The sequence below is a fragment of the Miniopterus schreibersii genome, assembly GCF_964146895.1.
Source record: "Miniopterus schreibersii genome assembly, chromosome: 9".
Taxonomy (NCBI): domain Eukaryota; kingdom Metazoa; phylum Chordata; class Mammalia; order Chiroptera; family Miniopteridae; genus Miniopterus; species Miniopterus schreibersii.
Genome location: NC_138118.1, coordinates 81,799,085 through 81,814,895, shown reverse-complemented (window position 1 = coordinate 81,814,895; position 15,811 = coordinate 81,799,085). Strand labels below are relative to the sequence as shown.

Here is a 15,811-nt window from a genome sequence, read left to right as displayed (position 1 = left end):
ACAATTGAGAGAAGCGTAAGATGCCTGGAGCGGGCCCTGGGGAGATCTGAAGAGAGCTGTCAGGAGGGTGAGGGTCTCAGAAAGAAACTCAGGGCCGCCCATCACTCTCTGACCACAACTTTACAAGCACCCAACTCTGCTTTAGTTCAGTTTATGAGATAAAACTGAAAAAAGGTCAACTTCCAAAAATAACTTAGTTCAAAGGATTCACTTTCTAAGGGTGCTTTCCTGTGGGGAAACTGACGCTCGGGGTGTATAACTTGCCAAGGCCTCAAGCGAGCGAGTAGCAGACTCAGGATTGGACGTCGGGCAGCCTGGCTCCCAGGCCTGTGCTGGTCACCTGTGTGGCACCTCGACTCAGGGCAGAGCCCACGGGCCAGCCAGCGAGCTGTCCCCGGTCCCTACGCAGTCGATGTCAGCGCCACACGATCCTGCTCTGGGGCAGGGCATCCTGGCACCGTCCTGCTTCTCCGAGGGTGGGCTCAGTGGCGGGGAAGCCACACTGGTGGCTTCACTCTGCCGACGCTCTAACCACTGAGCCGCACCGGCCAGGGCAGAGCCGGGACTTTCCCACATGGTGGGTTCTCTCGCCCTGGACTCCTCCCCGGGCCGTGGGCTGGGCAGCCCCTGGGAGAACAGTCTGTAAATGTCCCACGCAGCCACCCTGCCAGGAAAATCTTTCCAGTCGTGGGCAGGGTGTCCCTAGGCCCTTTTCACGCGCGAGGTTCTAGGCTGGCTCCTCAAACTCCCTTTAACCTCAGTATCTCAGCATTTACCCCAGCCGTCCCGCGGTGATTAACAAAAGTAAATACGTTGAGCTAAAGTGAAGTGAGGATCTGGAGTCAGGAAACGAGTTTCCTGAGAGGCCCCGGGGAGGCTCTGCGGATACGGCTCCCTGCGGCGTCCCCGCTGGGATTCTGAGAGTTCACGGGCAATATCGCGGCTCTTATCTGCGACTGGTTAAACTGTAACCCGCCGGGCACCGAGGTCCCCTTCAAAGTGCCTGCAGAGTGTGGGACAGAGACCGATGAATATCGTTTTTGCTGAGTTCAAACGAGTCTAATCTCCTTGTGCCAAAATTATCTCGGATTTGAAGTCCTCCGGCGGGTTAGCTGTGGGCTCTGGAACATGGAAACTGCCCTCTCCTCCCCTTTCCCAAGCTGCTTCTGAGAAAACATCCGGGTTCGCCCCCTCGCTCGGCCCTTAAGGACCGCGGGGCGGGCGGGGCTCAGCCCCATGTGCTCGGTGGACACGGCGGCCAGGCCTTGCTCGGGCGCAGGGCCAGCGGCTGGGCGGCTGGTCTTTGTTTTGGTTCCGTTGGGCTTCCTCACATCCCAAGCGGCCTTCGAGCCAGCAGGCGGGTTTACCTCGGAGGCCCTGCAGGAAATTCGGGAGCTTTTCCCGACAGTGGTGTTGGGGGCGCAGTGGGCCTGGCCGTGAAGCCCCCCCCAGCCCCTGGGCCTCCGGGCCGGCTCTCGGGGCGTCCTGCGGGTGCGGTCACTGCCAGAACCTTCCAGAGGAGGCTGCACGTGCCTGGCACCTCGTGCGCGGTCAGGACCGCCGGCGGCTGTTCTCACGCGTTCGTGGGTCCGTCCGTTCTCGGACAGACTTGCGTGGAAGTGTGTCCGGTGTATCGGGTCCTCCGACAGGCGTTTAAACAGGCGGAGGGAAAGCCCGGGAAGGTGCCTGATGAAGCCGAGGCGCCCTCGGGCGTCCCCCTTGGCGTCCATGAAACTCACAGGAATACCATGAGCTCTGCAGAGGGGCGAGGGCGGCTGGTCCCTGCGCGTGGGCCCCGGGTGCGGTTAGCACTGTGTGCGCAGTGCCCGCCACAGAGGCCGCCTTCGGGACGCGCGTGCTGCCCTGGCCGGCGGGACTCGGTGGGTAGAGTGGCGCCCGCTCCCCAGAGGGCCGTGGGTTCGGTTCCCGGGCAAGGGCACGCACCTGGGTTGCAGGTTCCATCCCGCGCCGTCGGGGCGCGTGTGGGAGGCAGCCAATCGGTGCGTCTCTCGCCTCGGCGTCTCTCTCTGTCTCTCTCCCCCTCCCTCTCTCCCTCTCACTTTCTCTGAAGGTCGATGGAAAGAATATCCTCCAGTGAGGATAATTACAACGAAACCCGAAAGGGGTGCGTGCTGACGCAGTGAACGCGTTACGGGCGGAGGGAAGGGGGCGAGAGAGGATGAACTGGACGGACGCGCAGGGCGGCGGGCGGGAGGCGCCCCGGCCGGGGCTGAGCGGCCTTCGCCGCGGGGGAGCCGGTGCCCGCCGGCGGCACAGCTCAGCCGCCCGGCAGGCGAGCGGCCAGGTGGCGCCTGACGGTGGCGGTCTGCTCCGCGGCTGCCTCCCCGCTTGTCCCTGTGGGTTTGAAACCCGCGTCCCTGGGCGGGGAGGAGCCGCCGAGTCAGCCGCTCGTCGCGTTCACGCGCGGCCGTGTTTCAGGGCATGAACTACCTGGAGGAGCGGCGGCTGGTGCACCGGGACCTGGCGGCCAGGAACGTCCTGGTGAAGACGCCGCAGCACATCAAGATCACGGACTTCGGGCTGGCCAAGCTGCTGGGCGCCGAGGAGAAGGAGTACCACGCGGAGGGGGGCAAGGTGAGGGGCGGCCACCGGCTCGCCTTCTGGGGGACGCGCTCGGGACGTCCTGAGTGACATCGCGGCCGCCTCCGCCTGGGTCTCGCTGGGTCTTCTGCCCTGCAAGCCGGGCGGCTGGGGGGCAGGATTTGCTGGGGGAGGGTAAGGATGTTCCTGGCACATCCAGAGAGGGAAAGGCGGTAACCGTGCGTTCGGCTCCTCTCCGCGTCACCAGGGTTGGGTTCCCGCCACCCGGCGGGAGAAAGCGGCCCCCAGAAAGGCAGCTGGGAGATGTGGGGGCTGGCTTGGTGGCACGCGGCTGGGACAACCTGTCAGAAATAAGGGAGGCCCCCAGAGCTGTCCCCAGAGCTCCCAGGGTCTCAGTGACGCACTCTGGGCACCTGTAGGGGTGGAGTCTGCTCTGTCCGCTCTGACAGGTTTGGGGGCTCTCTAGGGGGCCCTCCCCCAGCAGGGAGGCCTTCCAGAAAGCTCTGGATCAGCCGTACCCCTCGCAGGTTTCACTCCGGCCTACATGGCCCCAGCAAACACCCACAAACACGGGGTGGGTAGGACCACAGGGCACAACCAGGGCCCCCAGCTGCCGACACGTGCGCCCCACTCACCGGGACACCCACACGCCAAAGGCTGGGCTGCAGCTCCGGGGCCCAGTAGAACAGCCCTGTTCTCGGCCGATATGAACCCCGCTCCTCCTGGGAGAGCACGTGGCCTGGGGCATGGGGGGGGCCTGGCTTCCCCACGTTTGTCACCATTTGTCCCAGCGAGACTGAGTGTTTTCAGCAGAGGGAAGCTGATAGCTGTCTCATTGCTGTCTCTCTTTTCATCCCAAGGTGCCCATCAAGTGGATGGCCTTGGAATCTATTTTACACCGAATCTACACCCACCAAAGTGACGTCTGGAGCTACGGTGAGTCGGAGCCCCGATGCCGATGGGCGACGCCGGCCCGGGGCCGAGCGGGGTCGTGCTGTTCGCTCAGTTACGTTGTATCTCTGCCGTCCAAGTGTTTTCTCCAAGACAGTGACTAACAGCAATAGAACAGCTGCTGACTGTCAGTTATACTGAGAAAACATGACACAGGAAATGGACTCTGACGACCGTGCTAAACACCACTGGCTGTCAGTGAGCTTGTGGCGAGGGGGTGACGGGGGAGAGCGGACTGGAACCTAGGAATTCCCCCTCCCGGCGAAATCAAACCCAACCCCACCTCTCGTGCGGATGTGAAGTGAACAAAGGAGCAGGGGGGGATTTCGTTTCTAATTTGTCTTTTATTAGATCCCCCAGGTTATAACTTTGTTTGTAATCTCTGTGTTTCCTCTTGCAAGGGACTCAGGGCAGCCGTCGGGGTGTGGCCCTCCTGCCCCACAGCGTAATGAGATTTACATCGTTCGCTGGGTCCTGGCGTCTTGGTGGTTGTTACGAAAGTTCACCATTTATTGGCCTCTCGCTATTTGCCTGACATTGTCTGAGCATTTCAGTTGTATTATCTTATTTGACCTTCATAACATCCTAGGAGACAGAGGTGGTCATCATCCCACTTTACAGAGAGGCAAACTGAGGCTTCCCGCACTAGAGCCCATTGCCCAAGACCACAGACACATCGGTGTTTTCTGTTGTTTTATTGTTGTTTTCTCTCTGTGTGTGGGTTTATTTTATATTATAGTAATAGTTTACATACGGTTTTTTTTTTTCATTCTTTGAAATCAAGACCAAGAGTTCTTTTCTCAAAATCCCCAAGTTCAAACTGGTGTGGTTTATATAAAAAGTTCTGCAGTATCCCTCAATGTAGGGTAATTTTAATTCTCTTGCATAATGAGATGGGAACTGGAATTGCAGTTTTACAACGACAGACACATGGGTTGTTAAACGTTAGAAACAGTATCAACGGTGATGACTAAGGACAAGGTGTGTGGTCACTGACTCATGAAGTGACAACTTCGTCCTTCCAGGAGTCACCGTGTGGGAGCTGATGACCTTTGGGTCCAAGCCCTACGACGGGATCCCGGCGAGCGAGATCTCGACCATCCTGGAGAAGGGAGAGCGCCTCCCGCAGCCACCCATCTGCACCATCGACGTCTACATGATCATGGTCAAGTGTGAGTGACCCCGTGGCCACCCTCCTGTCGCGGGGCCCTGGCGAGATGCGCGCTGTGCCCGGCTGTGCCTAGGAAGTCAGACAGCTGGCACCTCAGATCCCCAAAGAAACCACACAAGGCTCAAAAAACCAGTATTTCTGGCTTGTTTTCAATCTTTCGCATCGTGGACGTACGTGAGGCCTGACTGCAGCGTAGCCAGTAACCGTTTCAGCCCTGGTAGGAGTGCGTGTGGCCCCGTTGACACTGTCACAGTAGCAGAATCCCGAGTTCAGGGGGTGCCAGAGGTGACATTCCGTGTGTGCTGAGCATGTACACAAGGAGGAAACGCGGGGACCGGGGAGCAGAGTCAACGTAAATATTAATGCCTCCCTGAACTCTGCACCCGGGGGTCATCTATTTTTAACTCCCTTGTTTAGGGGCTGGGGAAGCTGGGAGTCTGAGGTCACCCAGCCGTCTGGCTAAAAATAGCCCGACATCCTGCTGGTAGGAAATAAATGTGAGCCCCCAGAGGCACGAGGCTTCCAGCTCCTGGCTGCCCCTCGGGTGGCGACCGGGGCTAGGTCCTTGCTCAGCCCAGGCACCCGCCTGGTTGGCAGGGAGTCCTCCGTAGGAGGTGCTGAAGCGCACGCACGCGGACACGCACACACCCCACTGGCCCGTGAGATCACCGGGGTGGGGACTTCCCAAACCCCCAGGTTCTTAAAGAAAGTCCCTAAGTTTCCCTAAAGGGAGCCTGGTTTCGAGCTGGCATGACTGCTGAGTGGATGTAGACGAGGGTGACTAGAGTGGGGCCTCGGGGAGCCTGGACCAGGCACCGGCGGTCAGAGCAGACCCCCGGGATCCCCGGTCACACTGTGGTGCTAGCCCTCGGAGGTCACGCCAAGGTGCCAGCCCTGGGCGGAGCAGGCGCAGCACGTTGGGGTGTTGGCCTCACTCTGACTCATACGTGTCCCGTTACCAGGATGTTTAAACACAGCAGCCCCGGGTTGCCAAGACTGGAAGGCCCATCGCGAAGATGGCGTCCTCAGCGTTTATCTGTAGGAAAGGGTCTCACCGTAAGCGCCTTCTTTAAGCAGTGCCATCCTGAGCGTTGCTGTCAGGGTTCTCACGGCACCTTTTTTTTTTTTTCTTCATTTCGTCTCCAGGCTGGATGATAGACGCAGACAGTCGCCCCAAATTCCGCGAGCTGATCAACGAATTCTCCAAGATGGCCCGAGACCCCCAGCGTTACCTTGTCATCCAGGTACCGGACCTCAGTGTGCACCTGGCTGGGGACAGTCCCCTGTAACGAGCACCCAGGGTCCATGGGCTCCATCCTGGCCCAGCACCGTCTCCCAGGCAGTGTCACCAGGTCCTCGGTGCATTGGAGCAAATCTGGATCAAGGCACAGGCCCAGTTGCAAACGCCATGCAGGTCATCGGTGGTGCCCTCCAGCTCCGCTTGCCACCCCTCTCTGAACCCTTTTGCCCAGGCCGACTCTCACATCCTGTGTCATCTTCCTGTGCCACCTCATCAGAGTTTCCGCTCATTTGGATGGAGAAGCAGGGCTCTGGTGTTGGGCAAGACTGGCTTCCAATCCCTGGCTCTCCAATGGCCACGTTAGGTTACAAAACCAAGCTCACAGGGCTGTGTTAAAGATTCAGGGAAGTAACATGGAATCCATTGCACGGCGCCTAAGGGTCCTGCTCGGCAGGTCAGCGTGTGTGCTCAGCACAGCACCCAGGGGTCCTGCTCAGCAGGTCAGCGTGTGTGCTCAGCACAGCACCCAGGGGTCCTGCTCAGCAGGTCAGCGTGTGTGCTCGCACAGGGGGCCGGGGCGGTGGGCTTCCCCGCTCCGCCAGGCAAGCCTCTCTCCAACACCTCTGGGTGTCCACGAGTCAGCCCAGTCCCCACACCATCCACCTGGCGACAGCGTCCATCCCACAGGTCGAGGGCTCAGACCTCCAAGACTGCCCCCCCCGTTCAGATGCCCAGTGCAGGTGTCAGTTGTCCCCTGTGCTCTGACCCCACCGGCTATAAATCGGAGGTTCCTACGGCCTCCTTCTAGGGCTCCATTACTTTGCTCGAGTGCCTCACGGAACTTGGGAAAGCCCTCTGCTCGCCAGACCCCTGACTTACTGTAAAAGGGTGTAAATAACTCGGGAACAGCCAGGAGAAAGAGGTGCAGAGGGCAAGAGAGGGGGAGGGGAGGCGCGTCTTCCCTGGGCGAGCCACGCTGCGCAAATCCCCGCACTCGCTGCGCAAATCTCCGCGCTCGCTGCAACCGGGAAGCTCTCGGAGCCCCGTCTCTGTGGGGTTTATGGCGACTTTGTTCCATAGGCAGGTGGGTTAAACCACTGGCCTTTGGTGACTGATTTCATCTCCAGCCCCCATCCCCTCCCTAGAGACCTGGGGTGGGACTGACCGGTCCAGCCCTCTAACCACAGGGTCGCTTCTCCTGGAGACCTAGAGTCGCCCCATTAACATAGCAAAACACCCGTGTGGCTCTTACACTTAGGACATCCCAGGGGTTTTAGGAGCCCTGCTCCAGGACGAGCAAATGAGAAAACGTGGGATATTATTACAAACCACAATATCGCAGCAACTAAGAGCACAGCACACCCGCCCAAGGCTGCTGCTCGGGACCTCGCCCTTTCCTCCGAGCCGTTCGCATTTCATCCGGGGGCTTTTAAACATCGAGGCATTTTTAATGTTTTAATTGCCAGTCAGGGAGGGGAAGAAGCAGCCGTACATAAGAGAACCGGGGCGATTTCACTGTAACTAAACTGGCAAACACACAGGCGCCTGCCGGCAGGAGGCTGCTGGCAGAGGTAGCCAAGCCCCTCGGGGCCCCTAACGGTCTCCCACCCTCACCCAGGGCGACGAGAGGATGCACCTGCCCAGCCCCACGGACTCCAGTTTCTACCGCACGCTGATGGAAGAGGAGGACATGGAGGACCTGGTGGACGCCGACGAATACCTGGTCCCCCAGCAGGGCTTCTTCCACAGCCCCTCCACCTCCCGGACGCCCCTCCTGAGCTCCCTGGTAGGAACCCCCACCCCTCAGGCTCTGCCCCCGCGTGAGCCCCTCCGAGGGAACCCGCCCGGAGACCAGCCGGCCCGCTGGTCCCAAGGGGTGAAGCCAGGCTCAGACTGAGCTGATTAAGTCTGTTAACTTTTTTTATTGCGTTATGACCACCGGATCGCTCTTTAGGTTCACTAAGGAACAGAATTAGGTCAGAACTAAGCCTAGTTTTTCTAAAGCCACCAGGCCAGGGCAAAATGAAGCACCTTTAAATATCTCCGCTTCTCCAGACACCTCGAGTATTCGGTGAGGGGGGTGAGACCCTGCGCGCGTCCATAAACCCCTCGATTCTTTTTCAGAGCGCGACCAGCAACACCTCCACCGTGGCCTGCATCGACAGAAACGGGGTAGGTGTGGCGCCCCAGTAACCGAACTCAACAACGCCCCTGGGCATTGCACTGTTCAACCTGGGAAATGCCCAGATCAACCCAGAGAATCCAGTCTTCCTCGCTGCGTGGTTTCTCCCCTGCATGGTTCCCTGACCCCCGCCTCGAGGCCAGCAATGAGCTGTCACCTCCCTGCAGCGCTATTCAGATGTGGCTCCCAGGCCAGCAGCTGCAGCGTCACCTGGCAGTTGGTGACAAATGCAAACCGTGGGGCCCCTGCCCCGGACCTAGGAAGCAGGATTTCTGGGGGTGACACCCGGCCCTCCAAGGGTGCTGAGGCTTGGTGGCATGTAGCCTCGATCTAGACGCCCACTTACTAACAGGGAAGTCGCTAGCCACATGTGGCTACTCACATTTAAATGTTCGTTCATTAAAATCCAATGCAATTTAAAATTCAATTGCTCGCACGTGTAGCTAGTGGCTGCTGTATTGAAGAGCACAGATTAGAGGCCATTTCTGCCCTTGCAGACGGCCTGCTGGACACAGTGACGGGCCCTGCACCACCCCGTGGTCCGTGGGCCAGCAGCGTGGGAATCCTGGGAGCATGTTAGCAATGCAGACTCTCAGGCCTGCGCAGACTTGCCAGGTGGGGCCCTGCCCTGTCACAGATCCCAGGTGATTTCATTCACCGGCTCACGAGACCTTGTCTCCTTCCCCCAGCAGAGCTGTCCCCTCAAGGAAGACAGCTTCCTGCAGCGGTACAGCTCAGACCCCACCGGCGCCCTGACTGAGGACAACATCAACGACACTTTCCTCCCAGTGCCAGGTGAGCGGCTTGTCCTGGACACAGCCATGCCCGGCAGCCTCCCTCACATCCAGCAGCGCAGCCTCAGCCCCGGCGCCCTGGCTGGTGGCTTCCTTCAGACTGATCCAGAGGCCGAGACAGGGGCATATTTGCAGACAGTGGAGTGAGAGGCAGATACACACGACCCGGACGGCGTGGCACCCAGGCCTCCGCCAAGCTCGGGGCTGGGCAGGGGTGTGTCAAAGCTTGGTGTTCAGAATCAGCTTGCAGAGGTTCTAGACTTCGGAGCAAACAGCTTAGACATACGTGGGAGAGTGTGGGAGTGTGTGTGAGCACTGTGGGAGTGTGTGCGTAGGAGTGAGCGTGTGTGTGCACGTGTGTGCATCTGTGTGTGACGGATTCAATCCCGTTTTCTCTCCTGGCTCCATTCTTGGCCTGTGACCCATGTATCTTTCCAACCTGAGCTTTATCCCCGGATACCCCCCACCTGCCTGCACACACACCCCTCGAGGCAGGCTGTGCCCTGAGAACTTTAAGGGGTGAGAGATAAGCGTGCCCATTGCTTTGAGGAGTACAGGAAAGGACACAGCCGATTTTGCAGGCCCCGCCCTCTGTCACCAGCTGTCTCATTGGAGAAAGTTCATGGGGTTCGGATAAAGCATGGAGTTGGGCCTGGACCGTGCTTTCTGATTGCCTCCTATCTCTTTCCAATTTCAGAATACATAAACCAGGCGGTCCCCAAAAGGCCCGCAGGCTCTGTGCAGAACCCCGTCTATCACAACCAGCCTCTGAACCCAGCTCCCAGCCGAGACCCCCACTACCAGAACCCCCTCAGCAACGCCGTGGACAACCCAGAGTATCTCAACACCGTCCATCCCCCCGGCGTCAACGGAGTCCCTGACGGCCCTGCCCTCTGGGTGCAGAAAGGCAGCCACCAAATCAGCCTGGACAACCCTGACTACCAGCAGGACTTCTTTCCCAGGGAGGCCAAGTCCAATGGCATCTTCACAGGCCCGACGGCTGAAAATGCAGACTACCTGAGGGTAGGCCCCCCCAGCAGTGAATTTATTGGGGCATGACCACGGTGGCACCAACAACCACAAGTCCAGACTCTTCAGCCCCCAGGACCAGCCACGGCAGCCGCTCGGTCCTGACGGCCGTGCCCACACCACTCCTGGCCCCCTGGGCTGGGTTGGCCGCGTCTGCTCTCATCACCTGATCGGCCCACCTTCCAGCCAGGAAGTGCCCCTGCTCGGGTGTCCTTTGGGACATTGCAGGGACGTCCCTCTGTCTTCACACTGTGAGGCTCCACAAAAGATATCCAGCCAAGAATGTTGTCCATCTGGGCAGACGCTCACCTTGCAATCAGGTATATTGGGGGGGAAAAAGCTACATATATAAAAGGAGCTGTATTGCTTGGGGACCTTTGGGACTTTTAACGGTCATTACTGACTTGCCCTGAGTGGGCTTTTCCCATGAGGAAGAAACTTGTTCGTACGTAGCACTCGCTGCACTGCGTCGCGGGGGCCCGGCTGGGACCAGGAGCAAGGGCCGCTCTTCAGCTGACACCTGATCCACTGTCTCTGCTTCGAGGCCCTTCCACTGCCAGACAGTTACAGGCGAGAAGCCCTCCCTGAGCTACGCAGGCCTGACGGTGATGGCAGCCGGTCCTGGCAGGGTCAAGGGGATAAGCCACTTTGAACCCCTTCCCGGGCAAGGAGGAAACAGCTAGAAGTCCTCCTCGGATGACTTTTATATCAGTGTCTCCTGGTACTTGCCCTCCACTGGTTCACCAGCGTCTTCTCATGAGCACTAAGACTTCCTCGTGTCTTTTCCATTCCACTGTTTTTGAAACCCAGTGTGATTTCCCCCGTCAGCGAGGGGAGACGGTACAGCCAACAGCCCAGGTGGGCTCCCGGCTGAATCAGTAGCCTTCAGACCGGAAGCCTTTCATTAAGATGCAGAAACCCCACCAAGAACATATCCCCCCAGATCTGAGTCTCAAAGGAAACCCATTCGGTCCTTTGGGAGCCTGGGGGTGCACACACATCCAGAGACCAAAAGTGAAGCCATGCTTAAAACTCATTGAGTCTCCCTTCCCCTCTCCACCCCCCCCCCAAAAAATTAGTTTAGGCTACTCATAGAAGATAATTTCCTTTTTCTTTCACTTTAAACGTTTTTTACTCGAAGGGTACTTTGTCCCTCCCTGGTAGGCCGTCCCCGAAGCGCCCCCCCTTTGCCCCATTAAATAAAGGATCCAGGCTCCGAGGCCACCACTCAGCCCTCCCATGTGGGCACACGTTACAGGCGGGCATGGTGCTGGCGTCCTGTATAGTGCGGAATTCAGGTGGTAGGTAGGAAATTCCCCACCAGAATTTAAAATGAGACCATCCAACAGCATTTCTAGGAGTCTGCCTTTTTAAGCCATTGTCCTTACACCACTTTTATCATTCACCTCAGAGCGTAATTTAGTTGGATGTTCATGCAGCGCTGGGAAACAGTGTCTCACATTCCACTGTCACTTACTTGCCAAGGCACAGGGGACCGCTGAGGGAGGGCAACTGTGTAGCCAGTTACATTGTAGCAGTTAAATCCTAGTATTTTTGTAGTTTGAAATAGTTTACTCTAACAGAATAAAACAGCAGGACAGGTTCAAGCTGTTGCTTCTCCTTTGGATTTAATTTTTCCTGCATGAAACCTAGTTGCCAAACTCTCTTAGGATTGCTTTTCTCACCACCACACCTGTTCCCGGAGGCGCAGGGGCTTGTAGACGCCGCGGAGCCTGAGAGCGGAGCTCCGGGGCCGCGGGGGCCGGGCAGGAGCGGGGCTCCCGGGAGACGGTGTTGCCATCTGATGGCCCTGACTGGCCAGATCTCAAAGCTCATACCCTGTCCTGCGACCCTGCAGAGGGCCTGCCTGCGGCTCCTTCCGCGGCCCAGCCTCAGCCCAGCCTCAGCCCCGCCTGGGCGGCAGGGTTCGGGGGAGGAAGAGGCGGGAGCTGACGTTTTCAGCGGGCCGCCGTCCTCGTGCCCGTCTTCTCAGATCATCTCTAAGGCGGCCCCGTCATTGAACTCTATGAAAATACTTCTGTCACCTCGTGAAGTAAAACAGATGGCTCTTCCAGGCGTAGGTCCTTGTTGGAAGTTCTTTATTCTGAGCTGTAGCCCCCCCTCCTCGACTGCAGATGTAAAGGAACCGTGAGCTGGACAAGCTGGGCTGCCGCCCTGGGCATCCCCGAGGCCCCCACCGAGAAGGTTCTGATTGAATTCATCTCAGGTGCAGCCTGGGCCCAGGGACTTTTCCCAGCTCCCCCGGGTTATTCTGGGGAGCCCTGAAGCTTGGGGGACCGCTGGGAGGAAGGAAAGCTCTGTGGGGGAGACCTGACCCTCAGTCGACCGACGGTGTCCCGCTCAGAACTCCCTGGCCACAGGCCTCGGGGCGCACACGCGTTTACAAGGCTGTCGGAGGATGGTGGCTGGAGGTTCTCACCCTCACTGCCCACCAGGTGAGCTTAAAGGAAGACCAACTTAATCAACGTCTCAGGGGCTCCCCATGTGATTGGAACGGAACCAGCGTTGAAACCCTCATCTCTGAGGTCACCCTCGGTGGTCCAAGCCCAGGGATCTGTGCCGCGCCCCCAAGTCAGGACGGAAGAAAACACCCTGGGAGCAGTAAGGGTTCCCGGAGGCAACCAGCGGGATAGCTTGCAGTCCCTAATACGCTGGGATGTGGCCACTCGCGGCCTTTCCGAAAGCCCCAGACTCCTGGTCACCAGCAGCCAACTGGCCCCAGAAGCGGCAGATGCCCGTCTGAGCCCCGCTAAGCCCCGGGACCCTTTGCATTTTCTAAGAAGTGAGACAGATAGAAACGGGGTGTCCTCCAGCAGTGAACGAGCCGCTGGCTCCGAGGGGTGGCTGCGGGAAGGGCCCGTAACACCCACTTCACATTCCTTTCTTCTGAGAAGCCCGCAGTCACCACCACAGTCACCACCACGGTCACCACCCACGCCACGCTCTGATCACTTCCTCCCGGGGCTGTGAAACCGAACCCATCAGAACGCCGGCCTCCTCTACACCTGCCCTGGGAGGGAAATAGGCTTTGTACCGTCAGACACGTTCAGACGAGACTTTTTCATGTAAATCTATTTTTGTAACTTCTTTGAGGAATATTGTCCTCTTATGTAGCACTGAACTGCAGAAGGTATGCTTTTAGGAGAACTCTCTTTTCTACAAAAGGAGATGGTTTACTCTGGAAAGGTTGCAGGAGCGTTGTCGTTGGGACACCGAGGTTAAAGGGGTTTTATTGAAACGAGAAAAGCCTCCCCCTCTCACCGAGGGGCACAGTGTCAGCGTCACTGCAGAGCGAGCTCAGGTCGGCGCTGGACGAGGAGAGTCCTATGTTTATATTTGTACAAGGTGGAGGGCGCCCGTAGCTCAGTCTGGGTCCAAAGCCGGTCCCTGAGTCTGTTTGGGCTGTTCCTGGAAAGGAATTACTGTTTGTTACCACTAATAGACAGGTCCCACTGTACACCACCCTCCACTCGCCTGCCAGTGGACCCTGGAAATGTAAAATAAGCAATAACAGAGCATTTTCTTGCAAATTATTTTTATGGGAATTCTTACAATTGATATGCATTGGATGCAGATCATTTTATTTGTCTATTACAAATTGATATGCATTTGCCAGTACAGGCTGGAACGCCTGCAGAGCCCTGTGATGTCTGGCATGTTTTGTTCCTCTCCCTATCGATGAAGCCGCCGACCGTCTGGCCCCCCTGATCCTGGCCACCCGAGGAGGGATCTCAGCCTTGCTGCGCAGTAAGGTCACCGGGGCAGCTTGGGAAAGATCTTGAGACCAGCTGCATCTCAGGCCAATTCCATGCAACTCTCTAGGGGTGAATCCCAGAACCCGTGCTTTTTAAAGCTCCCAAAATCATTCTGATGTCCAGCCAAGGTTGAGAAGCGACACCTCGGGACCAGCCACAGGTGTGTGGATTTGCAGGCAAATCCTTGCTGACGTAGGAACCTCGGGACTGGGCACTAAGCCGCGAAGACCTCAGCATCCATCGCGGAGCCCCAGGGCTCTGGGTGGGCAGGGGCTCCAGCCAGTCGCCCGCGCTCTGGAGGGGAGAGGGTCTAACCAGCGCTGAAAAGGAGGGAGATGCAGAGCAGATGCTGTTTCTCCGCACCCCGTTAACGACGGGCTGGACTAGCGTAGAGACAGGGAGCCTTCCTGCGCCCATGCAGCCCGCTTGCCCACCGCCCTCTGGCAGCCAAGGCACCTTCGTTTCCCAGGAGAAAGAAAACGCTGACCATCAATTACATTCCGAAGGCAGACATCAGGAGCACTGCCTGAGCAGTTGGACGGCTTTCATAAAAACAAGGGGACTCATGCTTTAAGAAACATTTTTCATACCTTTTTCGTAAGTTATATCTGGAATGAAAAGCAATTCGTGTGGTTTTCTCTTCCTGCATGGCAGGCACAGCCCCTAAGGCTGTCCTTTCAGAAGTCCTAAGAGTCACCACCCGTCACCTGGCAGATACATTGTTAGATGCATTTACTTGTTTCTTTTATAAAAAGAATACCTTTTGACCTAATTTGGCTACAAAATAATCTTGCTGTGTAACAGAATGTCTTAGAAAGATGAGATCCTGTGGGCTCGAGGTCACAATGTAACTGAGTAGCTACACAGACAGCAATAACTTCCTTTTTGAAACAAGCAATAGCTTTAGACACGGTACGTTTTTAACATTGTCAAGTGTTTTTGTGATGAGAGCAGTATTTGTACAAATGAAAAAAGCAAGATTTTCTTTATATGGTTTACATGTGGGATCAGAACCTGTTGATTGTAGGCTGAGTATTAAACAATTAGATGTATATTATTCATTGTTCTTTTTTCGTACCTCCTAAGAATAATATTGTATTCTTGGTTAACGATGTCGATATTACTTATTGATCATATCTGACCTGTAGATGTTCTTTCCTGATAACTTTTTAAAATTCATTAATAAACTTTATTTTTAGAGCACTCTCAGGTTCAAACACTGCAAAATTGGGCAGAAAGTAGGAAGTTCCCAAACTCACTCTGCCCTACCCCCACCTTCCCGCACTATCCCGATCCACACCCCAGAGGCCTGGTCACAGGTGAATGTCTGGAGGTTCCCCTGGTGAGTGGGGTTAGGACACAGGCCCCTTTCAGCTCCATGGGTTCCTCCAGGTGCCGGGCTGTGTGCGGTCCACTTTCTTTCCTTTTTAAAAATATGTCTTTATTGATTTCCGAGAGAGGAAGGGAGAGGGAGAGAGAGAGAGAAACATCAATGATGAGAGAGTCATTGCTCGGCTGCCTCCTGCACGCCCCACATGAGATGGAGCCCGCAACCCGGGCCTGTGCCCTGACCGGGAATCGATCCTCGATCTCCTGGATCCCAGGTTGACGCTGGGCCGCTGAGCCGCGTGGGCCGGGCGGTGCGCGGTGCATTCTGACGAGAGCTCTTGATTCTGCGGCCGTTTCACACCTGCTCACACCTGCTCCCAAAAGCTCTCCTTCCCAGGTTTTCTTCATAGTTTCTCCTGCCCCACAGGGCCCCGGGGGGGGGGGGTTCTGTGGCCAAGGAGCAAGGTTCTGTCTCCCCAGACCCCACGCGAGCAGGAGTGTTGCGACCCTGCAGGGTCCCGCTGAGGGACAATGAACCGCGCCGTCCCTGTCGCAGGGCCGCAGGCTCGGCTGCTGGCTGTCACCGCCTCACTCCTGGGCGGCTTTCCCTCCGCACCCCTGACTCTCGTGGGGTGGGGTCTCTTAGGTAGCGCGTTTCATCTCGGCAACTTCACTACTGACCGTCAAGGTGCTGAAGGAGACCGCTCTCATGCGATGACCGCAAACGTGGTGTAAAAGGCCGGGTCCTACCTGTAAGCGCTTGGACAGGCAAGCGAT

The 15,811-nt window shown here is 57.3% G+C and overlaps 1 protein-coding gene across 2 annotated transcripts in view; it reads left to right on the top strand.

The window, feature by feature from the left end:
- Positions 1–11,534, top strand: part of EGFR (epidermal growth factor receptor) — a 129,219-nt gene extending 117,685 nt beyond the window's left edge. The window contains exons 21-28 of one of the 2 annotated variants that reach the window (XM_081148074.1): positions 2,440–2,595; positions 3,423–3,498; positions 4,539–4,685; positions 5,831–5,928; positions 7,543–7,710; positions 8,049–8,096; positions 8,799–8,901; positions 9,598–11,534. In XM_081148074.1, coding sequence (XP_081004200.1) covers positions 2,440–2,595; positions 3,423–3,498; positions 4,539–4,685; positions 5,831–5,928; positions 7,543–7,710; positions 8,049–8,096; positions 8,799–8,901; positions 9,598–9,959 — 1,158 coding nt within the window. In that variant the 3' untranslated portion in view covers positions 9,960–11,534. Of the gene's footprint in view, positions 1–2,439; positions 2,596–3,422; positions 3,499–4,538; positions 4,686–5,830; positions 5,929–7,542; positions 7,711–8,048; positions 8,097–8,795; positions 8,902–9,597 lie in introns of both variants that reach the window. The other variant, XM_081148073.1, reaches the window with a different exon arrangement.
- Positions 11,535–15,811: the final 4,277 nt, after the last annotated feature.